This window comes from Acanthochromis polyacanthus, chromosome 23, assembly GCF_021347895.1.
Source record: "Acanthochromis polyacanthus isolate Apoly-LR-REF ecotype Palm Island chromosome 23, KAUST_Apoly_ChrSc, whole genome shotgun sequence".
Lineage (NCBI taxonomy): Eukaryota > Metazoa > Chordata > Actinopteri > Pomacentridae > Acanthochromis > Acanthochromis polyacanthus.
This window is the reverse complement of record NC_067135.1, coordinates 2,362,362-2,385,727: the sequence shown is the minus strand read 5'-3', so window position 1 is coordinate 2,385,727 and position 23,366 is coordinate 2,362,362. Positions and strand designations below refer to the sequence as shown.

Below are 23,366 nucleotides of genomic sequence, written 5' to 3'. Positions count from 1 at the left end.
TTGACAGAAGATTCATCCAAAAACAGTTGAAATTGTCAAAAAATTACTACACATCTGAATAAAATTACTTGAAATTCATTTAAAATATCTCAAAATTTGTCCAAACTGACTTAAATTTGTCCATGTTTGTGGATATTTGTCATAAAATACTTTGAATTGTCTGAACGTGATCTGAATGAGTCAGAAATTGTGTAAAATCACTCAGGTTTTTCAGAATTTGTCCAAAATGACATGAAATCTATTCCAAATGTTGTAATATATCTCAAAAATGACTCAAAATGAGTCAAAAAAAAAACTCAAAATTGGTCTAGCACGAGGTAAAACATCAAATATTTCTCAAAGTGGTCCATAATGATGTACAATTGTGTAAAATAACTCAAAAGTGGTACAGAATTAGTTGAAATTGCCCAAAATTACACAAAATTTGTCCCAAATGCATTAAAATGTTCAAAACGTCTCATGTCCAGAATAACTCAAACGACTTCAAAGTGAGTAAAAACGCTCCAAAATGGCTCAAAATCTGTTGAAAATAGCAAATATTTCGTAATATTGAGATTGTGCTAAATTTTAAGTTGTCTTAAGACCATTTTCCATATTAGCATGCTAGCTGAACATGCTAACGGCTAAATGCAAACAGAATCTCAGTCGAGGGAAACTCAGATCTGAACCAAAGTTTTATTTATTTGTCCACATAGAAAACCCAACAGACGACATGTTTGTTTGTTTGTGGCGTACAGCAGTTTCTCAGAAGACACACAGTAAAAGGAGCAAGGCACTGATCTGAACGTAGAGTCGATCCAAAGAAAAGAAGAAAAAAAACGACGAAATGAAATCAGCAGCAGCACAAAAAACTAAACCTAAAGAAACACATGAAACCAGAGTTCACCGCTGAGGTATGTAGCAGCAACACGTCTCTAAAAGCCGTTCTCATCCGATTATCCTCCTGGTTTTAGCCCGCAGTGCTAACAGACGCTGGAGTTTGTGTTGCCATGACGACACGCCAAGCTCTCAGTTGTGTTGCATTCGAGAAAGTCAGACATTTGACTTCATTTTAACAGGAATTTTTGCACAGCTTCAAAGACAGTGAGGTGAGAAGACCAACAGCGTTCTCATGTCCTAAATATAGAAAGAAGATGCAGGAAACAGTTAGCTTAGCTTAGCACACAGACGCTAAAAGGTAACAAAATCCACCTACAAACACGTCCAAACGTCACATTAATACATCAGAGCTCAGCTGCTTAAAATAACGCTGAATGCTAGGCTAACTGGCTATTTAAACTGAAGCCTGGGCTGTTTTCCATCTTTATGCTAAGCTAACTAGCTGTTTGTTTGTTGAATGCTAAGGTTTAAGCATATAAATAAATTTATGGCTTTAAGCGTTCATCGTTTATGCTAAGCTAACTGACTGAAGTAAAAACGTAGATGGTCAGAAATACATTTGGCTTCGTTTAGTCAGATGAATTTTGCTAAGCTAACGAGGTGCTAGCTATAAAATCATCAGATAGGCACTAAAGCAACGGAACCTGCGAAGAAATTTGTACATTTTTTATCTCAAATGTCGACATGGAGGCAAAATTTATTGTTTATAATCCTGAAAACGAGCTTTAAATGTGTTTTAAATTAGAGATGCTAGCATGCTATGCTAATTAGCGCACCAAACATTACAAATTCCAACATAGTGTTTGTGTTTAAGATTCTGAGGCTTTAAAATACAGCGACGGTGTTCCTGAACGTGACGCAGGCGAGGACACGATGCGTTCGAGGACAAAGAAGCGTCCGTTTTTCTCCTCGGAGACGCTGCTGACTCAGCAAAAACAATCCAATCAGCTCTCTGGTGACACAGAAAAAAAAAATCACCTATGTCCTCTACTCTCATTGGCTGAGAGTTAGTAGCTTCTCTCCTGGCCCCGCCCCCTGTGGGAGGAGCTGTACTGTCCGTAGTTAGGCCCTGCACCCAGCTCCACCCCGGGCCTCCTCCTGTAGCTCCCTCGGCTTCGGCCTCCTCCTCTGTAGCCCCTCCTTCCTCTGATGCTTGTTGGTCGGTCCTTCTGCCAGTCGTCCTCCGTGCTGCAGGCCACCGACAGAAGCTCCGGCCCCACGAAGCTCACCTGCGTGGGCTCCGGGGCCCTCAGGGAGACGTACGGCTGACGGGGAACCCGGTACGGAGACTGGGAGGCGGGGGTGCTCCTGGGCTTCCTGGCTGCCATGGCAACGGGGGCGTCCTTAACGTCATGGTTTGAAACCAGAGCGAGCTGAAAGAGACAGGAGGCGTTTAGGGAACATTAGTAAATCATAACGTCAGTACACAGTCTGCTCAAGAGGCATTTAAGGAACACTGTAAAACTGATACAAGTGATGCGTTTAGGGAACATGAAAGTCTAGCAACTAAAATGAATCAGAGGCATTTAAGGAACACTGTGGAACTGTAGCATCGACTGATACGTGTGATGTGTTCAGGGGACACCTGTAAATTGTAATGCATGTGAGGCATTTAGGTGACATCTGTAAATTGTAATGCATGTGAGGCATTTAGGTGACATCTGTAAATTGTAATGCATGTGAGGCATTTAGGTGACATCTGTAAATTGTGATGCATGTGAGGCATTTGGGGAACATCTGTAAACCGTAATGCATGTGAGGCATTTAGGGAACATCTGTAAATTGTAATGCATGTGAGGCATTTGGGTGACATCTGTAAATTGTGATGCATGTGAGGCATTTGGGGAACATCTGTAAACCGTAATGCATGTGAGGCATTTAGGGAACATCTGTAAATTGTAATGCATGTGAGGCATTTAGGGAACATCTGTAAATTGTAATGCATGTGAGGCATTTAGGGAACATCTGTAAATTGTGATGCGTGTGAGGCATTTAGGGAACATCTGTAAATTGTAATGCATGTGAGGCGTTTAGGGAACATCTATAAATTGTAATGCATGTGAGGCATTTAGGGAACATCTGTAAACCGTAATGCATGTGAGGCGTTTAGGGAACATCTGTAAATTGTGATGCATGTGAGGCATTTAGGGAACATCTGTAAATTGTAATGCATGTGAGGCGTTTAGGTAACATCTGTAAATTGTAATGCATGTGAGGCATTTAGGGAACATCTGTAAACCGTAATGCATGTGAGGCATTTAGGGAACATCTGTAAATTGTAATGCATGTGAGGCATTTAGGGAACATCTGTAAACCGTAATGCATGTGAGGCATTTAGGGAACATCTGTAAATTGTAATGCATGTGAGGCATTTAGGGAACATCTGTAAACCGTAATGCATGTGAGGCATTTAGGGAACATCTGTAAATTGTAATGCATGTGAGGCATTTAGGGAACATCTGTAAATTGTAATGCATGCGAGGCATTTAGGGAACATCTGTAAACCGTAATGCATGTGAGGCATTTAGGGAACATCTGTAAATTGTAATGCATGTGAGGCATTTAGGGAACATCTGTAAATTGTAATGCATGCGAGGCATTTAGGGAACATCTGTAAACCGTAATGCATGTGAGGCATTTAGGGAACATCTGTAAATTGTAATGCATGTGAGGCATTTAGGGAACATCTGTAAATTGTGATGCGTGTGAGGCATTTAGGGAACATCTGTAAATTGTAATGCATGTGAGGCGTTTAGGGAACATCTGTAAATTGTAATGCATGCGAGGCATTTAGGGAACATCTGTAAACCGTAATGCATGTGAGGCATTTAGGGAACATCTGTAAATTGTAATGCATGTGAGGCATTTAGGGAACATCTGTAAATTGTAATGCATGCGAGGCATTTAGGGAACATCTGTAAACCGTAATGCATGTGAGGCATTTAGGGAACATCTGTAAATTGTAATGCATGTGAGGCATTTAGGGAACATCTGTAAATTGTGATGCGTGTGAGGCATTTAGGGAACATCTGTAAATTGTAATGCATGTGAGGCGTTTAGGGAACATCTATAAATTGTAATGCATGTGAGGCATTTAGGGAACATCTGTAAACCGTAATGCATGTGAGGCATTTAAGGAACATCTGTAAATTGTGATGCATGTGAGGCATTTAGGGAACATCTGTAAATTGTAATGCATGTGAGGCGTTTAGGGAACATCTGTAAATTGTAATGCATGTGAGGCATTTAGGGAACATCTGTAAACCGTAATGCATGTGAGGCATTTAGGGAACATCTGTAAATTGTAATGCATGTGAGGCATTTAGGGAACATCTGTAAACCGTAATGCATGTGAGGCATTTAGGGAACATCTGTAAATTGTAATGCATGTGAGGCATTTAGGGAACATCTGTAAATTGTAATGCATGCGAGGCATTTAGGGAACATCTGTAAACCGTAATGCATGTCAGGCATTTAGGGAACATCTGTCTAAATTTTAATGCATGTGATGCATTTAGGGAACATCTGTAAACCGTAATGCATGTGAGGCATTTAGGGAACATCTGTAAATTGTAATGCATGTGAGGCATGAACAGAACATCAGCAAATAGCAGCTCCTGAACATGGTGGTGCGTTCACTGGCCGCTGTATTCCTGTGTGTCTGGGTCTTACTATGGGCTGGTTGTTGAGGGGGGGTCCACCAGCAGCACGGTTCTGGTCCCACTGTCTCCTGCTTCCTTCTTCAGGGCTGGTGGGGTAAATAAACATGGTTAGAAACAGCTCCACCTGCTGGAGGATGGAGAGAATAAAAGTGGACGTACTGAAACCAGGAACCGCCGGTCTGTTAGCGTTAGCCACGTTAGCAGGACCCTCCAGAGGACCAGGGACTCTGACGCGATCGTGGCCCGGCATCGTGTCCCCGTTGGCGGGCTCGATCCGCTCCACAGATCCCTGACCCATCTGGAGCTCCTCGGGGGCAGACGGAGGCTGATACCCCAGAGATGACGGGGGGTACGGGGGCACAGCCGGGGGGTACATGGGGTGTCCTGGGCTGTGACCCTGGGGGTAGCCCTGAGATGTTGGCGGGGGAATCGGGTATGATGGTGTCGGGGAGGAATACCCGCCTGTGTACGTGGGGGTTCTGGATGGGGGCATCTGTTGCCATGACAGTGAGGGGCAGGGCATCCTGTGGGGCGGCGGCTGGGCGATGGGGTACCCCACTGGCTCAGTGAGGTGGGGCTGGTGGTTGTACTGGGGGGGCGCTGAGGTTGGGGGGTACTGGGGGGGTGAGGACGTGGAGGCAGCGGGGTACTGGGGGGGTGAGGACGTGTTCTGTGGGTACTGGGGGGGCAGGTAGGCTTCCTGGTGCCCGGTGGGGGGCGGATAGTGGGGGGACGGAGAGCGGGAGGTAAGTTTGGGCTGCATGGCGTGGGCCTGCTGGAGGGGCCAGAGGTACATGTAGGGGGGGATCCAGTGCATGGAGTAGGCCTGGGGGGGGGGGGGTTTTGGGGCAGATAAAAGATTAATGAAGCACTGAGATAATTAGAACTAATTCAGTCATTTAATTTGTGGTTTCTCTCCTTGTTCTCTCAGATTAACTTTGTTCCTTTTTAGATCTTTTTACGGATTCGTTTTTTTTTTCACCTACAGACACATAAACTACTGTTTTCTTTTAATTCAGAAATGTGATCAGAAGTCTTGAGAAAAAAAGCAGAAATTCCAACTGGACGCTGGTTCTGAATAAAAGTAACTAAATAAACACGATGACGTCTTAGACACCAACAGCTGTTTAGTTTCATAAAGTCTAAAATTATTCATTATATGAAGCTTAAACTTGGCCCGGCTTCATTAAATACACTCAAGATATTCCAGATACAGAACCAGCTGCTCTTATGACATAAAAATGTAACATTTAACAAACATATCTGAAGTTTAAAAACATTACAAACGTGTTCTTTTCTGTCTTACCTTGATACCCAGGTTGAAGAAAAACCTCAAGATGTTGATGTCTGCAGAAGAAAGAAGAAAATTCAGGATAAAATAGAACTGAAGTCGGTTCATCTTCAACTTTATTCATGACTCCGGTCAAACTAGAGCTGAGCGATATATCGAATTAATTCAATTTTATTTTTTCAATCGATGTGTAAAAAATTAAATCTCAGCATTGAGTTTAATGTTAATGTCCCTCCACTATTTTTACCAGAAGCATGTAATACACACAGTCGCCATACCAGGAGGAGTGGCGCTGTAGCACAGTCTACAGTCAACATTCTCTTACAATTGAGCAATAGATAGACGAAGAACACAAACAGATACGACAGGGATACGCATGAGAGATGGAGGTGGATAAAGGAAAAGAAAGTGAGGACGATATTGTGCAAAAAAAGGGTACTGTGACTTCAGTAGTATGGACTTTGTTTGGATATGCGAGGTCGGACACGGAACAGACCGAGGTGTTGTGCAGAGTTTGTAAAAAGACGGTGAAAACGAAGGGAAGTAGCACAACAAATCTCTTTCAGCACCTCAAGCAGAAGCACCCGGCAGAGTGGGAGCAATGTGTCAGACGTCGAGGTCAGCTCCAAGAGCGAAACTCCAAAAAACAGCAAAGTGTAGCTGCAGTGTTTTCAAAAAAAAAAAATCGTTTATCGGATTTCAAGCCAAAAAAAAAAAAAAAATTTAAATTTAATTTTTTGGCTATATCGCCCAGCCCTCGGTCAAACTGTTGAAGGTTTCCTGTTTCTTGTTTTGTTTCTGTTTGTCTGATGTGACAATAAACCGAATATTTTGGACTTTTTCTGGTTTCTTCACCCAAAAACTGCACCTTTAATAAATTCCATTTGATTTAAGACAAAGAGAACAACATTCTTTATCAGTTAAATTGTCGTCGTCTCCTGGACTCACCTCGGGGCAGGTCGTCCCCCATCCTGCTGGACGAGAAGCCTGGAGTCGGGACCACGTCCCCCTTCTCTCCCTGAGGGAACCCCGGGTACAGGGGGTCCTGGTAGACCTGGGACAGCTGCAGGGGGACGGAACCGGGGAGGGACGGGAAGGGAGGGGGCTGCTGGGGGGGAGGAGGGGGCGGGGCTTCAGTCTGACTCTGAGGGGGGAGGAGGAGGTGAGGCAGAGGGACGGGTGAGGGACCTGGGAGGGGTGAGGAGGCTGGACATGGTGGAGAGGCTGGGAGGCAGAGGACTGGGTCTGGTCCTGGGTCTGGGGGACAGAGAAGTGGATCTGTGTTTGGGGGACAGAGGTCTGGTTCTGGTCCTGGTGGACAGAGGACTGGTTCTGGTCCTGGGTCTGGGGGACAGAGGTCTGGTTCTGAGGGACAGAGAACTGGATCTGTGTTTGGGGGACAGAGGTCTGGTTCTGGTCCTGGTGGACAGAGGTCTGGTTCTGGTCCTGGTGGACAGAGGACTGGTTCTGGTCCTGGGTCTGGGGGACAGAGGTCTGGTTCTGAGGGACAGAGAACTGGATCTGTGTTTGGGGGACAGAGGTCTGGTTCTGGTCCTGGTGGACAGAGGTCTGGTTCTGGTCCTGGTGGACAGAGGACTGGTTCTGGTCCTGGTGGACAGAGGTCTGGTTCTGGTCCTGGTGGACAGAGGACTGGTTCTGGTCCTGGGTCTGGGGGACAGAGGTCTGGGTCACCAGGACTTGGTTTTGTGATCTTGAGGTCTGGTTCTCAGCGATGTGGTTCTGAGTGTCCTGATTCTGTCTTTGGACCGTCTGAGACGACGTCACGGTGACTCCAGGTTTTGGCAAAGGATCTAAAAACAGACGACAGAAAGACGAGGACTTTAATCGGTGCTCAGAGACATAAAACTGGAGAAGCATTCAGGTAATTACTCATGACTTCCCATCAACATCAGCTGTGTACTGTTTAGTACTACGTAGCAAATGTTAGCATGTTAACGTGGTAAACGACAGTCCCATCAGCTTCAACATTACTCTGTGTGTAGAGTGAAATAAAAATGTTAGCATGCTAAGAAGCTAAACTACTTATATTCCCACTAGCCTTAACTTGGCATTTAATGTAAATCAGCAAACTGTTAGCATGCTAACAGGCTACCCTAACGACATTTCCGTCAACTTCCACTCTAAGTTGGGTTCAGAATTATCTAGCAAATGTTAGCATGCTATCACACCAACTTATCAACGGTCCTTAAACGTATTACAAAATATGATGGACAGAAAAATACAGAAAAATGCTTCTTTTTAGGGCTGTAACTAATGACGCATCGACTAATCGTCTGAGCACGATACGTCATCAAAAGCGGAAGTGAGCGAGCAATGCAACAGAAATCACCATCCAACCGGAGCGCGGAACACGGACGGACATCAGCGCTGCATCGTGCATATATTATGTATGCATGATGCAGACATCCGCGATCTATCGTAAACACGGATGTCAGAGTTTACTATACAGCTGTATCTAAATGCGGACATCCGTGCTGCATCGTGCATACATAATATATGCACGATGCAGCGCCGATGTCCGTCCGTGTTCCGCGCTCCAGTCGGACGCTGATTTCTGTTGCATTGCGCGCTCACTTCCGCTTTAGTCGACGCATCATTAGTTGCAGCCCTACTTCTTTTATCTCGTCTAAAGGTAAAATGCAACAACAGATGTCAGTTTGGATCATTACAAACTGTTTTCTTCTTGAAAAGTTTTTCAGACTTGAAATAAATGAAGACAGAAAATATCAGATTTCTTACTTGTGCTTTGAGCTGCTGGAGCCTCCTGGACTGATGGAGGGCTGGGGGAGGACTGGGGGAGGCCCTGAGCGGAGGAGGGAGGGGGAGCGATGGGAGCGATGAAGGTGAGAGGAGGCGAGGAGGAGGAGGCAGGGGGGAGGACAGGGGTGATGAAGGGGGGAGGAGTCACAGCAGGTTTAGCAGCAGGACCAGCAGCCGAGGCGTAGGACTGAGAGGACGAGGACGCCTTAATGGAGCTCAGCCAGGTGGGGGCGCAGTCACCAGGAGAGGCAGAGTTAGTGGGCTTTGTCTCAGGTGGAGGTGAGGTTGGAGGAGGTGGAGTCGAGGATTTAGGAGATGGAGCTCTGACGTCTTCAACCGGACTCTTCTAAAACAGTTTTAGTCTTAGATTGTGATACTCAGAGTGGAGGTAAACCTGATTTTTAAGCGTTTTTAATGAACATAAACATAATATCTATATTTACTCTGAACTCACCGTCTTGTTCCTCTGAGATCGTCTCTTCTCTCCTCCTTTCCTCTTCCCTCCTTCACTCTGTGTCTGACAGAAGAACACAACATTTATGGAATTCACTAAAGAATCCCTCTGCATGTTGACGATCCACTGAAGTTAGACAGGTTCATGTTTAAATCTTTGTTGAATAGATTAGATAGATGCATCCTTCACTGGCACTGAAAATTCCCCACTGTGGAATCAATAAAGGATTTTTCTACTTATCTATCAATCGTTTTCGTATTTTCTGTCTCGTTTCTGTCATTTTATGTCTCGTTTTGTGTCTTGTGCATCGATTCAACAAATATTTAAACACAACTGAAACACTCAGACTAACTAGTGGATCCTACAGTATTATTAACTGACCAGATTTACCTGTGTTTACCTGTTGCAGCCGCAGTGTGTACAGCGATATGTGTGCCCCCCAACATGAAATAAAACCCCGTTGTTGTCCCTGAACTCACCCCGAGGGCAGGGAAGCTGAGTTCGTCTCTCAGCTGGATCTCCACCAGAGACACGTTCCTCTTCTCCTCCTCTTTGGCCAATCGCTGCTCCTCCGTCAGACCGAACGCCGACTCCGCTGAGCTCACAGACTTCCTATAAATAAAGTTAAATTAGATACGAGCTCCATCATGTACAGGCGTGTTTCTGTCCTAAATGTCCTAAAAGACATGCAAACTGTAAAACGACCTGAACATTTTCCAAAATGATTCAAAGATGTCCAAAACTGATTCAAAAATTAGTCAGAATTGACCAAAAACTTGTCCAAAATGTAAAGAGATGTGTCTTAAATGACTCAAAATAGTCCAAAATGACGTCAGTCAAGTACACGGTTACAGTGACGCCGTGCTGCTATCTCACAATGATACAGAAATCTTCAACAAATCTCCACATTTGTCCAAAATGATTAGAAATTTGTCCAGAACTTGCAAAAACTTCCAAAATAATGTAAAACATGTCCTAAATGACTAAAACGTGTCCCAGATGGTTTGAAACTTGCCCAACATGACTGAAGATTGTCCAAAATCACACAAAAATGGTCAATATGGCTCAAATAAAGTCCAAAGCAACTTGAAAAATGTCCTAAAAAAACATAAAAATCATAAAACAACTTGGAAAATTTTTCAAAATGATTCAAAGACGTCCAAAATTGATTCAGAAATTATTCAGAATTGACCTAAAATTATTTTATTTTGTCCAAAATTTAAAGAATGTGTCTTAAATTATTTAAAAATGACTCAAAATTGTCTAAAATGACTTCAGTCAAGTACATGGTTACAGTGACGCCGCGCTGCTGTCTCACAATGGCACAGAAATCTTTAACCCTTTAAGCTTCAGTCATTTCCAGCCGTTTTCAGTACAAAAAAATCGCTAATATTCTATTTTTAAATAAAAAAAATTACGAAAAATGCGGGGAATATTGGACGCGCATCGGGAGGTGCATTTCCTTGAAAACGACCGATTCGGGGATTTATACCGACTTCAGGACATGTTTTGACAAAATAGTTTACTGGCTTGTGTCATCTGGATGTAAAAGGTTGGATTATGGCCGTTTTTTATGGAATCTTTTTTTGTGTGTGTAATAATAAACCCGGAAATGTGAGTCGCGCTGTGTGCGTTGAAGCCGTGTACAGAGAACGGATGGATGAATATTTGTTTTTGTCGGACAAATGTGTTTTTCTCACCCGCTGTGGTAATCGCATCTGAAAGTGGTTTATACTGGCGGATTCATGAGAATCTAAGCTTTCCATCGGTGTATAGTGTTTGTATAATCGTGTTTGCACCCATCGGACATTCTTGAAATTCCTATGCAAATTAGTAGGTGTACCGCCGGCGGTACACTGAAGCTTAAAGGGTTAATAAATCCAGACTATAAACCACATCACTGCCAGAATCTGATCACTTGGTCCTTGTGTCATTTCTGAGCTTCCCTGAAAATTTCATCCAAATCCGTTAGTCTGTCTTTGAGTAATGCTGCACACAGACAGACAAATATTTCAGATCCTATAAAGAAAGCAAACCTACAGACGATACAGATGTTATTATTCGGTGTTACATCTTGAATTATTCTGATCATTCTGACCCTGACCTGGTCGGTTTAGTCGCCCCCTGCTCGTCTACGGAGGTCGGCGGCGGCCATGAGTGCTGCTTCTGCACACGCCCAGTAGCGCCCTGTGCTGTCGCCGTGGAAACAGAGGAAGCTCCTGGGGGGGCCTTCCCTCTTCCTCTTCTTTTCTCCTCCCACTCTGAGACAGAAAAAACACGTTTAACGCTCGGCACATCGTCCAGCCTGAACAAACTCCTCACAGCTGATGATGATGATTCCACCTCCATGCCCGTTGCTCAGCTTCTTGTCCCGGTTGGAGACGGTGCTCCAGCTGCCTCCATCACCGGGGGGTCGGAGGCTCCACAGAGAGACCGTGTGTCTGCACACACAACAAACCGCTATTTCAGATTCTGATTCAGTGTGATGCAAAGCTCGTTGGTTTTTGTACATGTTAAAGTTTGAAGCACTTTCAACTGGTTTTATTATTTTGGATAATTTATTTTATTCATTTTGGACGTGAGTAATTCTGGAGATTAGTTTTTTCAGTTTCGACAATTTTTACAATATTTTTGAGAATTTTGATGCAATTTTCAACATTTTTTCTGATTTGGACAATTTTTGGACATTTTTTGTCATTTTGGATAATTTTTGATTTTTTAAGTAAAATTCTTTATTTTCTGATTTTGTACAATTTTTTGGACTTTTTTTGGCCATTTTAGAAAAATTTAGCAATTTTTTGGAAAGAAATTTAAGTAATATACATTATTTTCTGATCTTGGACAATTTTTGGACTTTTTGGTCATTTTTGCAATTTTTAAATTTTCTTAAAAAGTAATACTCAACTTTTTTTCTCATTTCAGATTTTTTTTTTTACTTTTTAAGCAATTTTCATGTTTTTTTTGTAAATTAAGTAACATTCAATACTATTTTCAAATTATTTTTTTTCCCATTGTTGGACATTTTTGTAATTTTATATAAAAAAATTTTGACTTCTTGGTCATTTTTGACATTTTAATATAATACTAGGGTTTGATTTGCTGTAAAAACACTCGATCCCTCCTATAAACAGTGTAAACATTCGGTGCTGTGAGTGTGACTGACTTCCGGCCCAGTTCTTCGATGTAAACCGTCACCGGTCCGTTATTGGGAGGAACCTCCTTGATGGTGGCGCCATAGCTCCGCCCACTGCCGTCCAGACGCACCTACGGGTGAGACACAAACACCTGAAGCTCAGACTGCACCTGAAGAGGCTGAAGGTGAAGCGGCTCGACACTCACCTGGCAGCGATCTCCGACTGAGAAATGCATCCCAGCAGCGATGCAGTAATCCATCTTCTGCTGGGCTGGAAGAGAAACGGAGAGTTTACAGATAAATACCTACTGATGACGCAGACTGGTGGGAAATAGACGGTTACGGATTAAAACATTACAGATCACAGTGGATCTATAAAGGAACAAAACATTTAGTCACAACTATCTGGAACTGAACGATGTAAGACCAAAACGAACAAAAGCCAAACAAAAAAAAAAACATAAATGACAAAAACGAGAAAAAACAACCCATAAAGCGAAACACAAATGACAAAAAATACAAAAACAAGACAAAATATTACAAAAATGAGATGCAAAAGGACAAAAATAAGACAACACAAGCGAGACAAAAGGAAAGACAAAGACAAAAACATGAGACTAATGTCTCAGTTTTGTCGTTTTATGTCTTGGTTTTGTCACTTTGTTTCTCGGTTTTGTCTTTCGTGTCTCGTTTTTGCCGTTTTGCGTCTTGGTTTATGTCTTGTTTTTGTTGTGTGGTGTCTCGGTTTTGTCGTTCCGTGTCTCGGGTTTTATCTTTTCGTGTCTCGGTTTTATCGTTTTCTGTCTCATTTTTGTTGTTCCGTGTCTCGGTTTTGTCGTTTCGTGTCTCCATTTCATCTTTTCGTGTCTCGGTTTTATCTTTATCTGTCTTATTTTTTTTGTTTCGTGTCTCGGTTTTGTCGTTTTGTCTTATTTTTGTTGTTTCGTGTCTCGGTTTTGTTGTTTCGTGTCTCGATTTTGTCATTTTGTCTTATTTTTGTTGTTTCGTGTCTCGGTTTTGTTGTTTCGTGTCTCGATTTTGTCGTTTTGTCTTATTTTTGTTGTTTCGTGTCTCGGTTTTGTCGTTTCGTGTCTTGATTTTCTCTTTTCGTGTCTCGATTTTGTCGTTTTGTCTTATTTTTGTTGTTTCGTGTCTCGGTTTTGTCTTTTTGTGTCTCGGTTTTGTCGTTTTGTCTCATTTTTGTTGTTTCGTGTCTCGGTTTTATCTTTTTGTGTCTCGGTTTTGTCGTTTTGTCTCATTTTTGTTGTTTCGTGTCTCGGTTTTATCTTTTTGTGTCTCGGTTTTGTCGTTTTGTCTCATTTTTGTTGTTTCGTGTCTCGGTTTTATCTTTTTGTGTCTCGGTTTTGTCGTTTTGTCTCATTTTTGTTGTTTTGTGTCTTGGTTTTGTCTTTTTGTGTCTCGGTTTTGTCGTTTTGTCTCATTTTTGTTGTTTCGTGTCTCGGTTTTATCTTTTTGTGTCTCGGTTTTGTCGTTTTGTCTCATTTTTGTTGTTTCGTGTCTCGGTTTTATCTTTTTGTGTCTCGGTTTTGTCGTTTTGTCTCATTTTTGTTGTTTCGTGTCTCAGTTTTATCTTTTCATGTCTCCCTTTTGTCTTTTCGTGTCTCGGTTTTGTCGTTTTGTCTTATTTTTGTTGTTTCGTGTCTCGGTTTTGTCGTTTCGTGTCTTGATTTTCTCTTTTCGTGTCTCGATTTTGTCGTTTTGTCTTATTTTTGTTGTTTCGTGTCTCGGTTTTGTCGTTTCGTGTCTCGGTTTTGTCGTTTTGTCTCATTTTTGTTGTTTTGTGTCTTGGTTTTATCTTTTTGTGTCTCGGTTTTGTCGTTTTGTCTCATTTTTGTTGTTTCGTGTCTCGGTTTTATCTTTTTGTGTCTCGGTTTTGTCGTTTTGTCTCATTTTTGTTGTTTCGTGTCTCGGTTTTATCTTTTTGTGTCTCGGTTTTGTCGTTTTGTCTCATTTTTGTTGTTTCGTGTCTCAGTTTTATCTTTTCATGTCTCCCTTTTGTCTTTTCGTGTCTCGGTTTTGTCGTTTTGTCTCATTTTTGTTGTTTTGTGTCTCGGTTTTATCTTTTTGTGTCTCGGTTTTATCTTTTTGTGTCTCGGTTTTGTCGTTTTGTCTCATTTTTGTTGTTTCGTGTCTTGGTTTTATCTTTTCATGTCTCCCTTTTGTCTTTTCGTGTCTCGGTTTTGTCGTTTTGTCTCATTTTTGTTGTTTCGTGTCTCAGTTTTATCTTTTCATGTCTCCCTTTTGTCTTTTCGTGTCTCGGTTTTGTCGTTTTGTCTCATTTTTGTTGTTTCGTGTCTCGGTTTTATCTTTTTGTGTCTCGGTTTTGTCGTTTTGTCTCATTTTTGTTGTTTCGTGTCTTGGTTTTATCTTTTCATGTCTCCCTTTTGTCTTTTCGTGTCTCGGTTTTGTTGTTTTTGTCTCATTTTTGTCGTTCCGTGTCTCGGGTTTTATCTTTTCGTGTCTCGGTTTTATCGTTTTCTGTCTCATTTTTGTTGTTCCGTGTCTCGGTTTTGTCGTTTCGTGTCTCCATTTCATCTTTTCGTGTCTCGGTTTTATCTTTATCTGTCTTATTTTTTTTGTTTCGTGTCTCGGTTTTGTCGTTTTGTCTTATTTTTGTTGTTTCGTGTCTCGGTTTTGTTGTTTCGTGTCTTGATTTTCTCTTTTCGTGTCTCGATTTTGTCGTTTTGTCTTATTTTTGTTGTTTCGTGTCTCGGTTTTGTCGTTTTGTGTCTCGGTTTTGTCGTTTTGTCTCATTTTTGTTGTTTCGTGTCTCGGTTTTATCTTTTTGTGTCTCGGTTTTGTCGTTTTGTCTCATTTTTGTTGTTTCGTGTCTCAGTTTTATCTTTTCATGTCTCCCTTTTGTCTTTTCGTGTCTCGGTTTTGTCGTTTTGTCTTATTTTTGTTGTTTCGTGTCTCGGTTTTGTCGTTTCGTGTCTCGGTTTTGTTGTTTTTGTCTCATTTTTGTTGTTTCGTGTCTCGGTTTTATCTTTTCATGTCTCCCTTTTGTCTTTTCGTGTCTCGGTTTTGTTGTTTTTGTCTCATTTTTGTTGTTTCGTGTCTTGGTTTTATCTTTTCATGTCTCCCTTTTGTCTTTTCGTGTCTCGGTTTTGTTGTTTTTGTCTCATTTTTGTTGTTTCGTGTCTTGGTTTTATCTTTTCATGTCTCCCTTTTGTCTTTTCGTGTCTCGGTTTTGTCACTTCAGTGTGTTTAAATTCACCTCTCTTGCTCTTCTGCCAGACGTCGTACTCGATGTTCCTCAGCAGAGTCGGGTTCAGAGATCTTCGGACTCTCTCGGGCAGCTGCCGACCTCGACCACGACCCTGAAATGGACGGATAATTCAGTGATGTCACTCTCCAGGTAAACAACAGGTGAGTTTAAAGCTTCAGTTAGGAGTGTCTCTGTGTTACCCTGTAGGTGTGGCTGCCGTGTCTCGTAGAGGCCGAGCTCGTTCCATTTTCCACCCTGAATCACAGAAGACACACATCGGGACGCGATTTAAAGACAGAGAATCATGCTGGCAGCTCAGTCAGCGTAAGTAAGAACCAGAGACGATAAACGTGTAAATATCAGCGCATAAGTAGGAAACGAGATGAGAAAAAAACTCATTCAGTCGGTGTGTTTGAGATGAATCACTACAAAGACTTCTGTGGTTTTTAATGAGAGCTGATGTGTTCAACCCTCGTGTCGTCCTGTGGGTCAAATGACCCGTTTTAAAGTTTGGAAATGTGGAAAAATACATATTTTCACAGTGAAACTTCTGATGTCCACATTTTCAACATTTTTGGGGAATCTTTGAACATTTTTTGGTGGAAAAAAAGAAAAGTTAAAAATGTTTCTTTAAGAACATTCACAGAAAAATGTGATTTTTTGTGAATGTTCTTAAAGGAAAGAGATGTTTTACTGATATATATGTAATCATTTTAGATATTTGTAGGATTTTTTGGAAGATTTTTACTCATTTTTGAAAATATTTACAAGAATTTTTTGGCCAAATTTCAAGGATTTTTTTAAAAATAAAACTTTTAAGGAATGTAGAGCTGGCCCGAATAGTGGTTTCTGGCCTACGAATATTTGGGCCCTATTAAAGACGAATATCCGAATATTCGTTCCGCCCCGTAACGTCTGGCAGCGGCTTGTGGCGGAGACGGCCTGAATATTCAGATCCGTTCGTCTGGTCTCCCGGGTCCAAATTTTGCCTTCGTTTGTCTTCAGTTGAACTGAAGAATTCCCAAACAGTGGAGGTCTTCAGCATCTTGTCTTGTGTTTATGCAACAAAGTGAAGCGTGACGTCAGAGTCGGCAGCCACCCGGCGATTCGGGTGGTGGTAAGAAACAGGAATGGAGGAGGCGAGATGAGCCGAAGTGGGCGAAGGCGAAGGGAAGAGACGAGCTCCAAATATTTTCGTCTGGGGGGAGGGCGAATATTCGGATACCAAAATTAATATCCGGATACCGCCGGAGCGAACGAATATTCAGATATTCGTGATATTCGGGTCCAGCCCTAAAGTAATCATTGGGATTTTCTTAATGAAGGTTTAGCAAATTTTCAGAAATTTGAGGAATTTTTTTGCTGAATTTTTGGAAACACTATTTTTTGGTGCCCGTAAATGAGGACAAAAGGAGGGTTAAGTGTGAAAGTCCAATAAAAATATTCTGTCAGGACAAATAAGACAGTTTTTTTGTTTGTAAAGTTATTTTTCGACCTCTTATTGCTTTTATTAGTCAGGAAAGTAGAAAGAAGACCTGCAGTAAAGGGAATCAAACCCATGCTGCTGCTTCATAGATCTGTTTACGGGTCACCTGCTCATCCAGCTGATCTACCTGGACCCCCTAAGACAGGCTGTGATTGGTGGACGTGTCTCCTACCAGAGGGCGTCTCCGGCATCCAGGTCGGACTCGTCGCTGCTGGCACAGGCCAACATGTTGTCGTCGCTCAGCAGGTCGGTGGGTCGGCTGGTCCGCTGGCAGAGACCCAGGAAGCTCCGGTCCACCTTAAACACTCCGTCATACAGCAGCTCGTACAGGATGGCTGCAGGACAGAGATTAAACGACATTTTAACAAATAAAATGCCGTGTTTAAATCACTTCATCATCCAGGTACATCCTCACCTGTACACGTGATGTCATCAAATCTAACCCAAAAAAAAAAACAGGCTTCATAAAGTGTTCTGTTAATGGTAACAGTGAGGAAACAGCGCCCCCGGGAGGTCAAACTGTAGAATACAACACCACCAGCATGTTTCTTCTCTTAAATATGAACCACAAAAGGACTAAGCACCAGCTCATTGCTGGATAAATCCCTCTGTTTGTGTGGAATTTGTTTGTGGGTCAATCTATAACTGAGTGACGTTTGAACTCCATGGGACATATCTGCATAGATTTTTATTAAAAGTAACGAACTAATGTTTTTATGTTCATTATGACCATGTCTTTATAAATTCCATCATTATTTATTATCGAAACAATCACTAATTAATAAAAATTATTAGATATGACTAAAATGTCAACTTAATAACCATCCCAGTTTCATTACAACCACCTTCGAATTAGACAAAAAAATAATAAAATGAGCTTATTTGGAAATCGTTGTCATTTTGTGTCTCATTTGTGTCATGTATCTCGATTTTGTCGTTTCATGTCTCGATTTTGTTGTTTTCTGTCATTTTGTGTCTTGTTTTTGTCGTTTCGTGTCACCGTTTTGTCGTTTCGTGTCACCGTTTTGTCGTTTTGTGTCACCGTTTTGTCGTTTCGTGTCTCCGTTTCGCATCTCTTTTTTGCCGCTTCGTGTCTCCGTTTTGTCGCTTCGTGTCTCCGTTTTGTCGTTTCGTGTCACCGTTTTGTCGCTTCGTGTCTCCGTTTTGTCGTTTCGTGTCACCGTTTTGTCGTTTCGTGTCACAGTTTTGTCGTTTCGTGTCACCGTTTTGTCGTTTCGTGTCACCGTTTTGTCGCTTCGTGTCTCCGTTTTGTCGTTTCGTGTCACCGTTTTGTCGCTTCGTGTCTCCGTTTTGTCGCTTCGTGTCTCCGTTTTGTCGTTTCGTGTCACCGTTTTGTCGCTTCGTGTCTCCGTTTTGTCGTTTCGTGTCACCGTTTTGTCGTTTCGTGTCACAGTTTTGTCGTTTCGTGTCACCGTTTTGTCGTTTCGTGTCACCGTTTTGTCGCTTCGTGTCTCCGTTTTGTCGTTTCGTGTCACCGTTTTGTCGTTTCGTGTCACCGTTTTGTCGTTTCGTGTCACAGTTTTGTCGTTTCGTGTCACAGTTTTGTCGTTTCGTGTCACAGTTTTGTCGCTTCGTGTCACTGTTTCGCATCTCTTTTTTGTCGCTTCGTGTCTCCGTTTCGTCGTTTCGTGTCTCCGTTTCGTCGTTTCGTGTCTCCGTTTCGTGTCTCCGTTTCGTCGTTTCGTGTCACCGTTTCGTCGCTTCGTGTCTCCGTTTCGTCGTTTCGTGTCACCGTTTCGTCGTTTCGTGTCACCGTTTCGTGTCTCCGTTTCGTCGTTTCGTGTCTCCGTTTCGTCGTTTCGTGTCTCCGTTTCGTCGTTTCGTGTCACCGTTTCGTCGTTTCGTGTCACCGTTTCGTCGTTTCGTGTCTCCGTTTCGTCGTTTCGTGTCTCCGTTTCGTGTCTCCGTTTCGTCGTTTCGTGTCACTGTTTCGTCGTTTCGTGTCTCCGTTTCGTCGTTTCGTGTCTCCGTTTCGTCGTTTCGTGTCTCCGTTTTGTTGTTTCGTGTCTCCGTTTCGTGTCTTTAACAGATTTCAGCAGACAAACATCTGTTTTATAACCGTAGAGATGAACTCACATTGACAGACGGCGGTGTTCTTGATGTGGCTGATGGGATAAACGCTGTCGTAGTGATTCCCGTTCAGGAAACACAACCGCACCTGATAAACAGGAAACACACACGTTATCACACAACTCTGTTCAGTTTCACATCCAGAGACACAAACACATCCAGAACTATAAACAGTGACAACAAAAAAGCTTCACAAAGATAAAAACATGAGGGGAGTCAGTATTTTTAAGCAAAATACAAGTACATAAATGTTTTAGATTTCTTTTGGGTTTTTTTTATTTTGTAGATCACATTTTCAATTAGTTGGATAAATTTGTACTAATTTAAGGAATATTGTTGCTCTGTAATATCATCTTATTGCTAATAAACAACCGTCTAAACCCCCAAAAACACCAGTAGCAAGTTTAAAAATGATGTCATCTTTAAAAAACTAGAAAAAATTCTAACAGAATTGTCCAATTTTCAAGTTTCTGATGCTCCTTCAGCTACAAATCTGCAGTTCTGTTGGGAAAATTAACCAAATCTGAGCTTTGAATCTTGATATTTCATAAAAATCACATTATTCTACATGTCTCATTTAAAAATTAATCCAAAATAAATCAATTTCCTGAACCCGACTTAGTTTTAAAAAAGTGTAATTTTGAGCTCCATGATGCAACCGTGAAGTCAGAAAAGACGAGACGAGAGCAGAAAACCAGAAAGAGTTTAAATTAGTAGGTTCAATTTCTAACAATAATCAGATTTCTTTGTTGGACACCACTTCAGTTCTGTTCTATGTTCCGTCTGACACTAAACAACATTTTACTGTATCTGTGAACATTTTAGGATGGAGTCTAGCGGCTGAATCTCACCTTGTCCTTGAAGTTGTTGTCTGTGATGTTGACAGCCGGCTTTCCGGGTTCCTGGAAGATCAGGAAGTCCCTCCTTGAACGGATGAAGAGCGGCAGAGAGGAAGATGAACTGATGAAGGTCTGAGTGAGTCGTTAATGTCATAAATAGTTTAAATTTACGGCTAACAGACAGAGTCTTAGTTCCTTCAACTTCAACCTTTAAGTCAGAATATAACCATCATCCAGGATTTAATGTTTATTTACTCACTTGTACATGACAGCCAGCGCGTTGATCTCTACTTCTCCCACCCATTGCTGGAAAACACACAATGCACTTTTATTATTCGTGCATCGTAAACATTAAAAACAGGCAGAGGTTCAGACAGTGACAGTGTGAAGTTTACCTGCGGGTCCTGAAGCTTGAACAGGTATTCCTCAAAGTCACCTTCAATAAACTGTAAAACAGAGAAACAGAATTTTAAACGTCCTGATGTCTGTTTCTGCTTCAATCACACCAACATCCAGGGTTTAACCTCCAACCGACGGAGGAAATTATTATTTATTCAGCTTCTTTTTACTGTCAGTCACCTTTCTTTTCACCACATCGTTTGTTTACATATTATAGATACTATTTAAACATTTTCATATACCATGTCTTTCATTTGTTATTTTACTCTATTATAATCTAGATATGAACATCAGAATTCCGCTCTATTTGTCATTCCATTTTTTTCAACCAGATTTTGTCCTGTTTTTGTTATTTTGTGTTTTGTTTTTGTCGTTTTGTCTTATTTTTGTCGTCTTATTTTTGTCATTTTGTGTCTCATTTTGTCATTTTGTGTCTCATTTCTGTCGTGTCTCATTTTGTCATTTTGTGTCTTATTTTTGTCGTGTCTCATTTTGTCATTGTCATTTTGTGTCTTATTTTTGTCGTTGCGTCTTATTTTTGTCATTTTGTGTCTCATTTTTGTCGTTGCGTGTCTCATTTTTGTCGTTGCGTGTCTCATTTTTGTCGTTGCGTGTCTCATTTTTGTCGTTGCGTGTCTCATTTTGTGTCTTGATTTTGTGAAAAACAGTTCAGGGTGAACTGTGTGTCTGTAGAAAAGTAGTTAAAACCATCAGGAATGAACCAGTTAGTTACCAACGATAATAAATAAACAAGCGATCACCTGCTTTAATTAAACACATGATTATTGAAAACAGAAATGAAGAATAAGAAAAGATAGAAACAGATTTAGTGGAGTCTGATGAGATCAACTACTTCAAATGACTTAAACAGCAACAAGTTAAATAGATCTATGAGAGAAAGTGAGTCACAGCTCTGTAAGACGGTGAAGTGCATCCTGGGAAACGTAGTGAAGTCCTGCAGCGGATCAGTGACATCACTGACAGATAAACAAGTTTTACTTTCACTTCTGTCACTCAGAGTTCACACGAAACCAAAACCTGCAGATTCATCCTGTCAAAAACGGCCCTGACTACTTTATAAACAGTCATTGATCATCATTCTAAACCAGAGGGTCCAACATGAGGCCCATGGGCCAAAAGTGGTCCTCCAGAGGGTCCAATCCGGCCCTCAAAGTGGAAAAGTTCCAGAGAAGACATTAACTGCAGATTGTAAATTAGTAAAACTATAAATTTAAAATCATTTCTAGACCATGACAAGTTGTTTAGATCAGAAAGTAAAATACTAGATTGTTCTTTTGTCATTTTGTGTCTCATTTTGTAATATTTTGTCTTGTTTTAGTTTTGTTGTCTTGTTTTTTGCCTGACTTTTGATGTTTTACTCATGTTTTTGACATGTTTAATTTTTGTCTTGCTTGTGTTGTCTTTTTTTTGTCTGACTTGTCGCTTGTCTCGTGTTTTTGTCATTTTGTGTTTCCTTTTTAATTGCTTGTGTTGTTTGTCTTATTTTTGTCATTTCGTGTCTCATTTTAGTAATATTTTGTCTTGTTTTTGTAGTTTTTTGTCTGACATTTGTCTTTTGTCTCATGATTTGGTTGCTTTGTTTTTCCTTTAGTCATTTTGTATTTCCTTTTTGTCTTGCTTGCCTTATTTTTGTCATTTTCTGTTTCTCTGTATTGGTTGTATTTTGTCTCATTTTTGTCTTTTTTGTCTGACTTTTGTCTTATGTTTTTATTGTTTTGTTGATCGTTTTGTGTTTCCTTCTTGTCTCGCTTGTTTGTCTTGTTTTTGTCATTTTGTGGTCCGTTTTGTGTCTTGTTTGTTTCGTTTTTTGCTGTTTGGATCATACAGTAAAATCCTATATGGTTCCGTTTCAGAACATACATTTTTGCACTGAAACAAAGGAAACATTAGGAGTTGTGGTTATTCATAGGCTAATATGCTGTGTGCACAGCTCACGTGTATGAAACGGGGTTTAAACTGTCTGGATTCTGCAGAACAACACCTGCATTTGAACCAAAACCTCCTCTAATGGAGCTTGTCTGTTTGTTGTGGGATCAGCTGATTGACTACTCACCGCCTCGTAACTCTCTCTGTTCTGCTTCAGGAACTCCACACATTTGGCCCGAACTTCAGTATGAAGACTTTGGCAGTGCAGCACCTGGACAGGTTACACAGATTCAGTTACAGCTCAAAGCACACGACATACAACACCACAGTTACATAAAGTCAGAAGTCCTGAAGTCAGAGGTCCGTTTAGAAAAGTTACGTTTCGAAGTGTTTCAAGGTGTAAAAGTTTTAAAACGTTCGGAACCAGCTTCATCATCGGGATAAATCAGGAGTTGGAAAAGCTAAATTGCCTCCGGCTAACCTCTTGAATTTCCCACGGGATTAGTAAAGTATCTCTCTACCTCTAAACACAAGAGCCAGACCGATCCCAACGGCTCACCTGAGCTCAACAAGCTAGCTAAGAACAAACTTAGCCCGGGCTTTGCTTCACTTCAAGCGCCTTACCTGCTCAGCGACAGCCCGAAACAAGCACGATCCGTCTTTGGCGATCTTTTTCCGATGCAAACCGATTGATTTCAAGTACTCGTCCATGGCTTTCTCCACTCCCCGCTCCTCATTACTCGGCGCGATCCCACCGACCTCCATGCTAGCGGCGGCTAGCCCGCTAACGCTAGCTGTAAACTGACGCTACCTGTGCGTTCGGACGGTTAGCGGGTAAAACTTTTGACGCCACCGGCTACAACCTGTCTGAACCGCCACCGAGGACGGCTAAACACCGGCATGTACTAGCTAAACTGTGTCCAAGGCGGCCACGGCGGGGTCCAGTTTCGTTTTCCAGGAAGCCCTGCTCATCCCAGCGAGGATATCGCTGCTTCTCAGAAAGTGAAAGTAGTACTATCAACTTTAGCTCGCAGTTAGCACGCAGGCTAACTGCTACACGCCCCCTTCTTCTTCTACGGTGTCAAGTTTGCCGCGATGCAGCCGAACGCTTCCGGGTTTTCTACAAATTAAAAGACCAGTCAAAGTCAGCGTCAGAGCAATTAAAACAACAGTACCGGAAATAAAGTGTTTCCTGCAGAGAAATAAGATATTTAGGTTCAGACTCTAAACTGTGA

General features: G+C 41.7%; 1 protein-coding gene across 1 annotated transcript; it reads right to left on the bottom strand.

Moving 5' to 3' along the window:
- Positions 1 to 661: 661 nt before the first annotated feature.
- Positions 662 to 23,232, bottom strand: otud4 (OTU deubiquitinase 4). Its single transcript, XM_051943998.1, is given in 22 exon segments — positions 662 to 2,252; positions 4,552 to 4,627; positions 4,701 to 5,367; positions 5,848 to 5,888; positions 6,781 to 6,943; positions 6,946 to 7,643; positions 8,593 to 8,959; positions 9,068 to 9,130; positions 9,547 to 9,679; positions 11,172 to 11,328; positions 11,411 to 11,508; positions 12,231 to 12,331; positions 12,407 to 12,471; positions 15,439 to 15,541; positions 15,630 to 15,684; positions 17,088 to 17,250; positions 19,013 to 19,094; positions 19,858 to 19,930; positions 20,105 to 20,151; positions 20,241 to 20,291; positions 22,319 to 22,402; positions 22,756 to 23,232. Coding segments are annotated over 22 exon segments (3,552 nt in total). The 5' UTR covers positions 22,897 to 23,232; the 3' UTR covers positions 662 to 2,128.
- Between the last annotated feature and the right edge of the window lie 134 nt (positions 23,233 to 23,366).